Source organism: Pipistrellus kuhlii, unplaced genomic scaffold, assembly GCF_014108245.1.
Source record: "Pipistrellus kuhlii isolate mPipKuh1 unplaced genomic scaffold, mPipKuh1.p scaffold_m20_p_1, whole genome shotgun sequence".
In the NCBI taxonomy this organism is placed as follows: domain Eukaryota; kingdom Metazoa; phylum Chordata; class Mammalia; order Chiroptera; family Vespertilionidae; genus Pipistrellus; species Pipistrellus kuhlii.
This window is the reverse complement of record NW_023425404.1, coordinates 60,582,203-60,595,872: the sequence shown is the minus strand read 5'-3', so window position 1 is coordinate 60,595,872 and position 13,670 is coordinate 60,582,203. Positions and strand designations below refer to the sequence as shown.

Below are 13,670 nucleotides of genomic sequence, written 5' to 3'. Positions count from 1 at the left end.
ACTTAGCATATTAGGCTTTTATTATATAGGATTAGGTCATCTCGGTACCAAGATGGACTGAGCCCAAAAATAGCACCAGAACCTAAAGATGGGGAGTCAGAGGTTTTTAAAGGACTCTAGGTGGGCTTTTTCTAGGTGGAGAATTCTCTGTGCAGGTCTGCATCCTGGGAAACTCTGGAGGAGAGAGATAATGGTCTTAGTAAGGGAATGTGGTCTAAGCAAGTGGAGTGCCAATTGTGAAGTGCCCTAAAGGTCAGTTCCCCGGGGAGGGAGTATCAAATCAATATTCCAGATAGATTTCTTGTAACCTACAATCCCCTCCAGATGGGCATGGGCTGCCCTGAGTTCACCCTGCCCCAATTAGTCCATATTCCGTCTCCTTTTATTTTTATTTCCACAAAGTAACTTGCGGGTGAATTAAAAGTCCAGCTGTCTTTGACACCTGGGAGGAAAAAAAAAGTGTCCAGGCAGGAAATGAACATAACAAAAATCTTTTTCAAGAAACAGTGTTAGAAGATATGCCACAAGATAGGAGAGAAAATTTAGCAAAAGTGGGGACCTTGGTAGACGGGCAGCCTGAAGGGCAGGAGAAAGGAGGACAGGAAAAGGGAAAAAGGGAGCGGCCCCAGAAAAGGCTGCAAAGTCCTTGGGCATTCGCATCACCAGCCAGGCACCTGCTCTCCTGCGGGCGACGCCCCGCTCCGGCTCGCAGCTCAGCGGCTCCGCCCGCCCGCCGCGGTCCCTCCCCGCGCCGCCGGCTCCTCCTCCGGCTCCCGTTCCTCTGACCCGCGGAGCCCAGAGCCGGCTCCTCTTCCTGCTTCGGAGGACGGAGACGCCGTCCCAGGCAGCCGGCTGCTCCTGCCCGGAGTGGCTCCGGGACGGTCGGAGCGCAGGTAGAAGCCGTCTGCCCGGCACCCGGAGCACCGGGCTCGGCACGGAGAGGGGGAGCCGGTGCCAAGGGCCCAGCGCCCAGGCTCGGGTGGGGCGGACGCGGCGGGTGCGGGTGCGGGCTCCTCCCGGCCGCTCCGGGAGGGTGTGTGTGTGTGAGTGAGTGTGTGTGAGTGTGTGTGAGTGTGTGTGAGTGTGTGTGTGAGTGTGTGTGTGTGTGTGTGTGTGTGTGTGTGTTTGTGTGTGTGTGTGTAAGGGCAGGGAAGGGCCCAGGAAAGCCAGTGGAGAGAGTGAGGGCCAGGGAGGGGCAGGGCGTTGAAGGGACATAAGAGGGAGGAAGAGACCAAGTGAGAACGAGTCTCCCTGCTCAGTGCTCCTTGGAAGGACATAGTAACTGCCACCAACAAGAGAGTTTGAGTACTGTTTGTAATAAAACAGAAACCCTGGCGGAGCTTAAACAAGAAAGAATCCCATACAGCCAACTTTTGTAAAAGTGAGGTGGGCGTTAATGTGTTAACACAAGGTTTCCATGACACACTGAGTGCAGAATGGTATCTAAAGTATGATCCTCTTTATGTAAAGCAAATTAAAAAAAAGGGGGGTGGGTGGAAGGTGTGTGTGTGTGTGTGTTTGTGTGTGTGTGTGTGCGTGTTTGTATAAGCATAGAAAATATCTGAAACTATTCATATAAAACAGCAGTGGTATCCCTGAGAATGGATCTAGAGATGGGGGTGTGGGGCGGGGACTTTTCATTTGCATTTTACAGCTGAATCTCCCTTCCCAAATTCCAGAGTGCAAAAATATTGAACTGTGTTTTTCTGTTAACTTCATTTTTGTTTTGAGACATTATAAAAAAAAAAACACTCTTGAGTTAATTCTGAGATTCCCCCACTCATTTCCCTGGGGTGTATGTGGTACCAAGATATGAGGGAAGTGTACCAGGCACAGAGGCCATCATTCGTGATGTTGTTTGCCCACACTGACACCCAGGGAGCTATCCGTGTCCTTTCTGGTTCTGGATTGTCTGTCCATTTGGGTCTTCTTGGAAGTATTCTACGCTCCTCTCCATAAGCTCTTGCATTTGAGGTTTAACTGATTCATTTAACAACATACTTATTCCTAAAATACTTAAATGCAAATAGAAGATAACCACTTGTCCAAATAAGTAAATACATTCCAATAGTATAAGATCAAGCATTCTGTCAAGCAGTTCTTAATTTGCAGTTAATGGAAATTCTAAGCGATCCATGGATGGACCCTGAAAATTGAGTGCAAAATAGTGTATACTCATTTTTTTTCTAAGAAAAACTCCATAGCTTTCACCAGATTGTCAAAAGTCTCTGAATCCCACTGATGAGGGCATTGTGGAAACAATAGTGAACAAGGCTACAAGGGTTATTCTCAGAAATGTATAATCTGGTGGAATGAAAGACAAACAGGCAATTACAAACCAGAGATATGTTCTATGATAGAGGAGGTATGATGTTGTGAGAACACAGAGCCACCTAAATTAGACTGGCTGGCTCCTTGGAGGAACTATTAAATTGAAGCCTGCTGAGTGAGAGGAAAGTACAGTTAGGCCTGGTAAAGGAAGGGATGGGGAAGGAGTGGTCTTTGTAGAAGGAAGCGTATTCCAGGTACCTGCCTTTCTGTAATCTAGAGTGATTACATAAAGTGGAAACTTAGAATGAGATAGGAATAACAGTAAGAGATGAGGCTGAACCATGATCAGTGTTAGGGTCGCCAATGGAGAAACGCACGAGGCCAAAAGAGGTGAAGAATCATGAATTTATTAGGTCACCTGTATACCAGATGGTCTGAGCCCCAAAATGGCACCAGCAGCCAATGGCGGGGAGTCAGAGGTTTTTAAAGGACTCTAGGTGGGCTTTTTTGGGGGGGCGGAGAATTCTCTGTGCAGGTCTGGATTCTGGGAAGCTCCAGAGCGGAGAGATAATGATCTTAGCAAGTGGAATGTACTGTGAAGTGGCCTACAGGTCAGTTCCCAGGGGAGGGGGTGTTGATTCAATTATTTGACCAGACCTAACAATCGGAAGCCAGGTTATATGTATGAAGCAGGGCATATAAAGGAAAACAAGATAAAGGAACCCTCAAGGAGTTCTATTCTTGTAAGGAGAGAGAGAGTGAACAAGGAGGCAAATAAGCAAACAAGGTAAAATTTTACCACCTATAATAATAAAAGGGTAATATTCTAATTAGACCTTCTGGGCATCATTATGGACATCCTTCTGGATGAAGTTGGAGCCCTGGTACAGATGACTGGTGGTGAGGACCTGAGGGAAGCAGCAGAGGGAAGCCGGTGCCAGCAGCCAGGGGAAGGAAGGCCTACTCTTGCATGAGTTTTCGTGCATCAGGCCTCTAGTGATGAAATAAACAAGGCTATGTATTAAACAGTGGCTGGGATATGTATCAGGGAGCTCCTTTTTTTGGGGGAGTGCTCCTTTATTTAAACAGATCTATACATTGGGGTCCACATGGATTGCAGGGTTTTAACAAAGGTGGTGGCAGGCAGAATGGAGAGAACTGGATAGGTTTGAGAGACACTGATAGAGTAGAATCAATAGGATTCAGTAGTTTATTAGATGAAAATAACAATAGATTTTATTTATTGAACATTTACTAAATGTTTCTGTGTTTATTTTTTTCTCTCACTTATTCCTCCAACAACTCTGTGGAGGGAGACATTTATTTCAGTTTTGTAGAGGCACAGAATTTTGTTGAGGCACAAAAAGTACAAAGAAGCCCAAGATCCCAAGTAGATTCAAGGTCCCATAAGGATTTAAACTCAAGTCTATTCCACTCCAAACCTCTGTAAGTAGAGGTGGCAAGGGTTTGGGGGAAAGACAATACATTTAGGATCTATGGAGCTTTGCATACCTTTGAGTCACCCAAGTGGAGATGTCCAATAGACAAGTGGGTAAATGAGTATGAAGCTCAGACGAGACCTAGGTCAAGGAATACATTTGTGAGTTGCCAGCATAGAAATGTTATTTGGAGCCACAGAATAGGTGAGACTATGTTGGGAAAGTATACAGAATGATTGGAACTCTAAGGAGCATTAACCTGTAAGGAATGGCAAAGAAGGAACCCCCAAGAAGCTCTGGTCAGAGTTGTAAGAGGAAAACCAGGACAGAGTTTCAATGAGAGTGATTAATAGTCTCATATTGTACTTGAGAGTTGAAGGAAAATAAGTTTTCAGATATGTCTGTTCTTGTATAATAAGAATTCCACTAGTTACCTAAGAAGATAGCCTTGTAGGAATAGTGGGACAGAATCCCATTTATTTGGTTGAAGAATGAGTAGTAGACAAAGAAGTTGAAGTGGTTCATGTAGACAGCTTAATCAAAATGTTTGTTTCTGGAGCTAAGAATCCAGAGTCCAAGATACAAGTGTGGCCCCTGTACTAAGTTGGGATCACACCTATAGCTCCTGGGCATTCCTTTACCCCTTCATAAGAAGACATCTCTGTTTGTTTGTTTTTTTTAAAAAAAACCCAACAACTTCCTGCTCTTAAGCTTCTGCCTTACTGTTTCCTACTCTTCTCCCTTAGAATATCCCCTCTATTCTCTCTGTAGAATACTCCCTGAATACATCCTATATAACAAAGAGATAATATGCAAATTGACCATCACTCCCACACATAAAGATGGCCACTCCATGTGGTCAAAGATGGCTGGCAGGGGAGGACATTTGGGAGGGACCAGGCCAGCAAGAGAGGGCAGTTGGGGGTGATCAGGCCATCAGGGGAGGGCAGTTGGGAGGCACAAGGCCTGAAAGGGAGGGCAGTTGGGGGCAACCAGGCTTGCAGGGGTGGACAGTTGGGGCAATCGGGCTGGCAGAGGAGGGCAGTTAGGGGTGACTAGGTTGGCAAGGGAGGGCAGTTAGGGGTGACTGGGCCAGCAGGGGAGGGCAGTCAGGGGCGATCAGGCTAACAGGGGTGGGCAGTTAGGATCAATCAGGCCAGGAGGGGAGCCGTTAGGCATCAATCAGGTTAGCAGGGGAATAGTTAGGGGGTGATCAGGCTGGCAGGCAGGCGAGCAGTTCAGAGCCAGCAGTCCCAGATTGTGAGAGGAATCCCATAGGGATCCTACAGGGATCGGGCCTAAACCAGCAGTTGGACATCCCCCTAGGGGTCCCAGATTGGAGAGGTGCAGGTTGGGCTGAGGGACACCCTCTCTTTCCCTATGTACAAATTTCGTGCACTGAGCCTCTAGTCCTTATAATAAACCCAGTTCTGTATCAGTTGTTCTTTGCCTTTAGTCACAGGCATTACCAGGAGTGGTATAGGAAAGAAACACTCCCTGTGCAGCCAAGTGCTCATCACATCTTTCTCTCCATCTAGGATATACTGGTTTGGGCTCCAGCCATGGAGAAACTTTATGGGCACATGTCTGCCCACCCAGACATCCTCTCCTTGGAGAACCGATGCCTAGCCATGCTCCCTGACTTGCAGCCCCTGGAGAAGTCATGTAGGCATATGTCCACCCGTCTAGATATCCTCTCCGTGGAGAACCAGTGCCTGGCCACACTTCCTGATGTGAAGATCATGGAGAAACCACATGGACATGTGTCTTCCCACCCAAATATCCTTTCCTTGGAAAATCGGTGCCTGGCCACACTTCCTGATGTGAAGATCATGGAGAAACCACACGGACATGTGTCTTCCCACCCAGATATCCTTTCCTTGGAAAATCGGTGCCTGGCCACACTTCCTGATGTAAAGATCATGGAGAAACCACACGGACATGTATCTGCCCACTCAGACATTCTTTCCTTGGAGAACCGGTGCCTGGCTACACACTCTGTTCTAAAGAGCACTATGTCTGCCAGCTCCTTTCCCCAGTGTGTCCACACATCTCAGCCGGTGCAAACCTGGAGGACTCAGTGTTTCTCTGAGGGACCAGGCCCTCCGACCTGCCCCAGAGCCCTGAAATCCATCTCTGCCACACGGGGAGCTCAGGAAACAGCTTTGGTAATAGCTCTAGGTGCTCCTCTTGACTGCAGCCATGTCTGCTGGATGCTCCAGCCCCTAGCTTTCGTGCCACAGCATCTCTCTTTGAAGCCTCTTCCTGAGGTGCCCTTTACCCCAGGGCTGGCTTCATCAGCATCCTTACTCTCCTTACATATCTAGTTTAGACATTCTGGACAGTAGAGCAAAAACAGACCCTGTCCTCAGAAAGCCTCTGCTCAGGAGGAGAGCCATCATGATGTTGAAGTAGCACCATCAGTCAAATGCTTTTGAGAGCCTATTCAGGCATGAGACACACATGCTATACCCTGACCCAGTTCCCTGGAGGTGCATATACAGACACATGTCCACTTATACTAGTATGTATGAGCACAGGCCAGAATCAGTATACAAACACACATTCCTCTGTACAACCTTGGGATTCGGACTGAAGCAAAGACTAATCTGAGCCCTATACTGTCTCTGCCTATTACAAGCACAACCTTAGGCAAGATTCTTGCCTTTTGAAACTTTAATTTCCTCACATTTATTTATTTTATTGATCTTTCTTATTGAGAGTATTTCAATGTCCCCCCTATTTCTCCCCATCACCACCCACCATAATTTCCTCACCTTTAAAACAAGATCAATGGAAATCTACCTCATAGGGTCACTGTCAGGATTATAGCTACTGCCATCTTACACTTATTTAGGGCTTTTCAATTTGCCAAGAGTCATACATGCATTATCCCATTTAATCTAAATGACCCCATCAGATAGCCTTAATCCTACCTGATGGAGCCATTAGAAGGGAATGAGGTAGCTGAGATTTAAAGATTAAGGGGGATCCCAAAGTTGCTGGGGGATTGACCAGGGATGTGGCCCTTTTTCTTCTGACTCCGAAATGCATTTTTTAAAAGAAAGAATTTATTGATTTTTAGAGAGGAAGGAAGGAAGAGGAAGAGAGAGAGAAACATTGATGTAAGAGCAAAAGATCAATCAGCTGCCTCCTGTAAGCCCCCCTACTGGGGATTGAGCCCACAACCCCAAGCATGTGCTCTGCTCAGAAATCGAACTAGCAACCTTTTGGTGCATGGGGATATGCCCAACCAATGGAGCCACACTGGCTAGGGTGACTTCAGAATACTATAATAGCATCATAGGAGGGCTCCTAGGCTGTGACACCAATAAGGAGACGAAAGCAGGTTAATCACAAAGCACCTGAGCAAACGCTCAGAAGATTAAGCCAAGAAAGATGGTGTGTGTGATGGTGAAAGATCCCTATGTGAGACAGGACAGATTGGTGCTGGGTGTGAAGGGAGAGGAGTTGAGGTGCTAGAGGATAAAGGTGGACATTTCCTATCCCTGGGAGCTGCCTTCAAATCTAAGTATGTTTGAGAGACTGTGATTAATAATTGCCACTATCCCCAGGGTCATTGGTCCTCTTCAGAAGACAAAAAGCCAGGGGAGAAGAAATGGACAGAGATTCAAATGCCTTTTTACAGTCTAAGCTTGGGAGAGGAGGAGGAGGTGGAGGAACTGGCCTTGAAGCTCACCCCTGGAGACTCCGAGTCTTGGTCTGAGCCCACTGACCAGGTCCTTCAGGAGAAGAAGGTAAAAATTCCAGTGTGGGAAAGAGGTTGATAGTGGTGGAGGGGAGGATGGGGGGTGGGTGGGAGGAGTAGTGCCCAAAGACTAAACCAGATTCCTTCCACTGATGGAGGGGCGGGAGGGGGCATCACCCAGCTCTTATTTCTCATCTCCTAATCCCCTTTCCAGCCTCTTAGTTAAAAAAAACATCTTCTGAATCTGGGATCCATTTTCTCTGTCCATGATTTTGTAAGTTGGCCTGAGGGATGCTTACATTGGTCCTTATTCCCTCTTTCCTCCTTCCTTACCTCTCTTTCTCAATTCCCAGATGGCTCTAATGAGCTTGTTGTGCTCCACTGTGGCATCAAAGGTAAACATGAAAGATGCCGCCAACCCTACCAAGACTGCCCTCCTGGAAATCTGTAGGGAACTTGCCCCCTTGGAGCCTGAGTTTATCCTTAAGGTATTGTGGTGTGAGAGAGTGGATGGGAGTGGGAAGCTGGGAGCTAGAGAATGTGCTTATGGTGTGTGAGGGGGATGGTGACCAGCTTTGTGCTGTTGGTGGAGGGAGCTTCACTTAGGAAGTGAAGATGGTCTCTGGGGGAGTCTGTGGCCTGGTCCCTAGGGTTCTGTGAGGAGTGGAGAAGATGGGATTGGGAAGGAGTATGCTAGCAAGTACACAGGCTTAAGTATAGAGTTTCTTGAGGGCATACCAACAGCATGAAGCATGATCTGGCTCTTAAGGAGCTTATGGTACTGTTAGGTCAGCAAAAACACTCCCAAATATGTAAATGTAAATGGCCCAGTAGATAAGTGACTGTTTCAGAAGTAGAAAAGAGGCTGGGGGGGGGGGGGGGGGAGATGTTGAACCCAAGGTAAGTCTTTGATAGATGTTAAAGAAGTCTTCCAAAGAGGGAAAGGGCCTGGTTGATGTAGGAGGTGATCCATAGACCCAGGAGAAGACATGCTGCAAAGGCAGAAACAGACTAAATAACAGAGGATTTAGGGTGTAAAGTTCAGAAGTTGAACTTGATATTTCATAGACAATCTGGAGGGATCGGGAAAAGTTTTTATGCAGGTAGACTAGATTTTCAAGTTAGTTTAGGGCATGAAGTTCTGGGAGAAGATGCTAACTCTCCCCAACCTGCACCCTAGGCATCTCTGTATGCCAGGCAGCAGCTGAACATCAGGGATGTAGCCAACCAAGTCTTGGCCATTGCTGCCTTCTTGCCAGTCTGCCGCCCTCACCTACGACGATATTTCTGCGCTATTGTCCAGCTGCCTTCTGATTGGATTCAGGTAGCCGAGTTTTACCAGGTATGGCACTCACTTCCCTGAACTTTGGCCTTCATGTAGGTTCCTCTCATTTGCTCATTGCATCCCTGGAGAAAATTCTCGGACAGTTTGGCCTCCCCTCTGCTGCCCTCAACCTTAGTGCCCAGACAGGACAGCAGAGGGGAGGGGTAGTGCCCAAAGACTGACCTAGATCCCTTCCCTCTACAAGGCTGGGTTGCCCAACAGGGAGAATATGATTGAGAAGGGCTGGAACACAGTTTAAGAAAAATTGGTCTTATTCTGGACCTTGTATTTACAATGAAGAAAATGAGATCCATGGAAGTCTGTTGACTGGTCCAGTACCACAGAAACTGTCATTTTAGAGCTGGGGTAGGGAACATCTGGCCTGCGGGCCATATAAGATCTAAGAAATCATTTGGTCTGGCCCTGCCAAGGCACTAGGGATGAGTTAACTAAATGTTTGACCAAATATAGCAAGCTAATTTTTAAATTTAATTGTTAATTTTGTATGTCCTCAGAATGATGTTATAGATATCCAAATGGTCTTGGCAGGAACATGGTTCCCCTCCCTTGCTTTAGAGCTTGGGCTGAGAACTTGCTCCCTATTCTAATTTTAACCCTGTGATGGGCCTTGTTTTATTTTGGAGGGATTGTTTGGGTCTTACTCCTGATGGTCTCTCCTCTCTCTGGCAGAGCCTGGCTGAAGGAGAGGAGGACAAGCTGGTGCCCCTGCCTGCCTGCCTGCGTGCTGCTATGACTGACAAATTCACCCAGTTTGATGAGTACCAGCTGGCCAAGTACAACCCTCGGAAGCACCGGGCCAAGAGATGCCCCCAGCAACCCCCCCGGTCTCCAGTCAGTCCCTATCTCAGCTCTGGTCATTCACAGCCCAGGTCCCTTTTCTCTGGAAAGGGAGGGATGAAGGAACATGCTGACCCAGGGGATCCCACACTAAGTGTCTGGCATGTTCTTACCATCAGGAACAAATAGTCTGAAAAATGCGGAGGAGCCAGGTAGAGCTCAGGAGTCAGAGAAGGCAGGGCCTGCTTCTTTCTTAGCTGGCTTCCTTTTAGATAGAGATGGGCCTTTGGGACTATTGACATGGATCTCTCCAGGGACAACCTCCATTTCCCTTTTTGAAACTGCTTCTCCTGTCCCTACAGAAGACGAAATATACATTTTCTAAGAAAATGAAGGATTTGCCAATATTTAATCTTCTTAAAGATGAACAGGAGAAGGTGAGTGCCTTGTTCTGTGGTTCTATATGTGCACTAGAGGCCTGGTGCATGAAATTCATGCAAGGAGGGGGGTTCTCCTCAGCCCAGCCTGCACCCTCTCCAATCTGGGACATCTCCCAACAGGATAGGGCCTTAACTGGCAGTGGGACATCCCTCTGACAATCCAAGATTGCTGGCTCCAAACTGCTTACCTGCCTGCCTGCCTCATTGCCCCTAACTGCTACTGCCTGCCAGCCTGATCACCCCCTAACCACTCTCCTGGCAGCCTGATTGACACCTAACTGCTCCCCTACTGGCCTGATCATCCCCAACTACCCTCCCCTGGCAGCCTGATTATTCCCAACTGCCCTCCCCTGCCAGCCTGCTTGGCCCCAACTGCCCTACCCTGATCTTATGATAACATGGGGGGTGGTCATCTGATGATGATGTTGGGATGGCTATTTTGTGACAGCCATCTTGTGACAAAATGGGGGTGGCCATTTGTGATGACAGGAGGGTTAGATGCCACCTAGACTTTTATTAGTATAGATGAACAATCTTGTCATCTGATACTTAGAAATTGAATTCCATTTGGTTTAGAAATACAAATAGAGGGTGTAGTAGGCACAGGCCATTTCCCTACCTGGGGAATTCTCAGCTGTGATTGTGGGATCAGGTTTTGAGAGAACTAGAAAATGCTCTTTATAGATATATTTCTTTATTGCTTTCAGAGAGGAAGGGAGAGGGAGAACGAGATAGAAACATCGATGATGAGAGAGAATCATTGATCAGCTGCCTCCTGCATGCCCCCTAGTGGGATCGAACCCACAACCTGGGTATATGCCCTTGACCAGAATAAAAACTAGGAATCCCTTAGCTCACAGGCTTGATGCTCTATCCACTGAGCCAAACTGGCTATGGCTTTCCCTCCATTTCTTTTTTTTTTCTGTAAAACTTGAATATAATATCTGTTTAGTTTCATTACAGTCTTTTTAAATTTGATTACTAATTCTTGATCGTAAGTAAAGCAATAAATTACAGAATTTCTCCCTCCTCCCATTTCTTTAATTATAGGGGACTTATCTAGCTGGATAAATGAGTTAAAGACATGAATTGTTTACCTTCCATGGGAATTTTTAAAAACAAACCAAACCATTTTTAAATGTGCATCAATGACAAATAAGTCATTGCACTTAGTGGTTAAGAGCATAAAATCTGGATTCTGACCTGGGTGTGAATCCCTCCACCACCAGCACTGCTGGCTACCTGACTTTGGCCAAATGATTTGCCCTCTCTTGCCTCAGTTTCCTCAGATATAAAATGGGGAGTATAATAGTACCTACTTCATTGGGTTTTTGTAAAGATTAAATCAGTTATTGTATTTCCAGTATTTCTAAAAACACCTGGCCCTGAATTAAGGTGAGCTACCACCACCATCATCATTGGAATAGATTATTAGGAAGACGTAAGCATTATAAGAAAACACGTTCTCAGTCTTTCTGCTGATCTTTTCTCTTTATCCTATTAATACATCCCAAACTTAGCTCTTCCACCATAGAAGATTCTGTAAAGCAACTTCTTTCAGTTTTGTTTGTTTGTTTGTTTGTTTTTAACTCCTCACAGTCTTCATTATTCTGATGCCTTCTCCTGGTCCAGGTCTCGGTGATTTAAATAAGAGCCCCTTTTCTCTTTCCTCCCTTGGAGAACAAGGTATCCTCTGTTCATCCTACCTCCATTTTGCTGTTCACAAGCCAATCACTCCATTTTACCATTGATAGTTCAATCTTATGTAAATAAAATATGGTGACCCCCAAACACTGCTCTATGATGCTTACGATAGGAGTTCTTGTTGGTAGATATTTTTACCCCTTATATTCCTACTCTTTGCCCAAATCTGATTTGGGGAAAGAAACGATCTCATAGGTATAAGATGATCTTAGGTTCTGCTTTCGGAAGAAAGTGATTATGGTCATAGATTCAATGACCCCAGTGGGATTTGGGGGTATTTCCACAGTTTGAGAAGTCTTACAATGCAGTTCCAGAGAGAAAGAAGCCCCCAAGGTTCACCCTGAAGAAGTTGGTACAGCGACTGCACATCCAGGAGCCTGCCCAGCACGTGCAAGCCTTGCTAGGCCACAGGTGGGAAGATACACTCCGAACGTACATTCCGTCTGGGAAACCCCATGACTCTTCTACAATCATGACCCTAATCCCTGTACTTCTGACCCCAGCAACATAGTTTGGGCCGATGTGGCCTGTAAACATGATTGACTAGCGTTGACTGGCTCACCTTTCCTTTCCTGGGTTATTTTCAACCGGCTTCGAAATGACAAGGTTTTCCTCCTCCGTTCCAGATACCCCTCCAACCTGCAGGCCTTTTCTCGAAGTCGCCTCCCCGGGCCATGGGATTCTAGCAGAGCTGGGAAGCGGATGAAGCTATCTCAGCCCGAGACCTGGGAGCGGGAGCTGAGCTTGCGGGGGAACAAAGCATCTGTCTGGGAGGAACTCATTGGTACAGTAACCTTAACCATCACACCCTCCTCTACTCTTCCCGATTCATGCCTCTCCATTTTAGACCAGAGGATTTCCATGACATGATGCAGTTACTCTATTGCTTGGTAGTTGTGACACTAAAAATTATTGGATTTCTAAGGTCCGCCATCGACCACACCCAAGTGGACAGGGGTGCCTTCTTTGAGTAACATTGCAAGTGTAGATAGATCATTATTCCAGATGTGGTTAGGTCTTTATCAACACATGACAAAAGTGATACCTTCTCCCTGATTTCACTTGTATCACTATCTGTAATTCATTCAAATGAGATAGAACTTTCTGTCACATGGCATAGTAGAATATCCATAAGAATTTATATTTAGAACATGGAATTTTTATTTAGAACATGGAATTTTTAACTCAATTTGCCCATATTGAGTAAAAAAACTTCAAATCAGGGAGGGCCAAATTACTCTCAATCTTCTCTTTCTGTTTTTAAATTTTTGACTATAGAAGGTTCTTTCTATTCCATGTTGTTTTCTTTTATTTCCTCTTTCACCTTTGGCAATTTATTTTATTTCCTCTTTCATCTTTGATAATTTAAAGTCAACTTCTTTCTGTTGAGAAATATCTAATTAGACCTTTTATCTGCTTGAGTTTTGTAGACTTCACATGGTAAAACCTTGGAAGCTCACGCTGGCTTTTCCCTTATTTCTCTGTGGGCTGCTGTTTATAGATTATACTTGGGGAAGCCCGAATTGCTCAGCCTCTAGCACTCCACTCACTTTGTGGTTGTCACAATCACATGTTCCACACAAATGCACACACTTGCCTGGCAACCTCTTCCCTAGTATTGATTCAGCTTTGGGTGGAGTAGAATAAAGAAGTCTGGATGGCAGCCAGTATATTAGATGACTCTTGTATGCATCATCTCCACTTCCTTTCTCTGCTCCTGAAAACCCAAACTGTGTCATTATTCTTGGGTGAGACAAATGCCCATAGTCTAACCCATTGGACTCCAGACTTTTTCTAAAAAATTACATATTGCAAAACAAATTTTGGGATACAGCAGAATATGTATATATACAGAGTGGGAAAAAGTAGGTTTATAGCTATATGAAAAAGTTTATTCTTGTGTTATTTATTAATTATTGTATTATTTTCTATATGAAAAATTGTAAACCTACTTTTTCCCTACCCTGTATTTATAAAAATTTCAT

General features: G+C 45.7%; 1 protein-coding gene across 4 annotated transcripts in view; it reads left to right on the top strand.

Annotated features, from left to right (window-relative positions):
- The first annotated feature begins 760 nt into the window (after positions 1–760).
- The window catches only part of TEP1 (telomerase associated protein 1), a 40,424-nt gene continuing 27,514 nt past the window's right edge, over positions 761–13,670 (top strand). For 3 of the 4 annotated variants that reach the window (XR_006742079.1, XM_045583938.1, XM_045583942.1), the window contains exons 1-9: positions 761–893; positions 5,249–5,878; positions 7,286–7,468; positions 7,773–7,907; positions 8,600–8,761; positions 9,434–9,595; positions 9,904–9,978; positions 11,972–12,096; positions 12,312–12,469. Coding sequence is in view for 2 of the 4 variants with exons in the window: in XM_045583938.1 (XP_045439894.1) it covers positions 5,273–5,878; positions 7,286–7,468; positions 7,773–7,907; positions 8,600–8,761; positions 9,434–9,595; positions 9,904–9,978; positions 11,972–12,096; positions 12,312–12,469 (1,606 nt within the window). In the remaining 2 variants the exon portion in view is untranslated. The remainder of the gene's footprint in view (positions 894–5,248; positions 5,879–7,285; positions 7,469–7,772; positions 7,908–8,599; positions 8,762–9,433; positions 9,596–9,903; positions 9,979–11,971; positions 12,097–12,311; positions 12,470–13,670) is intronic. The other variant, XR_006742080.1, reaches the window with a different exon arrangement.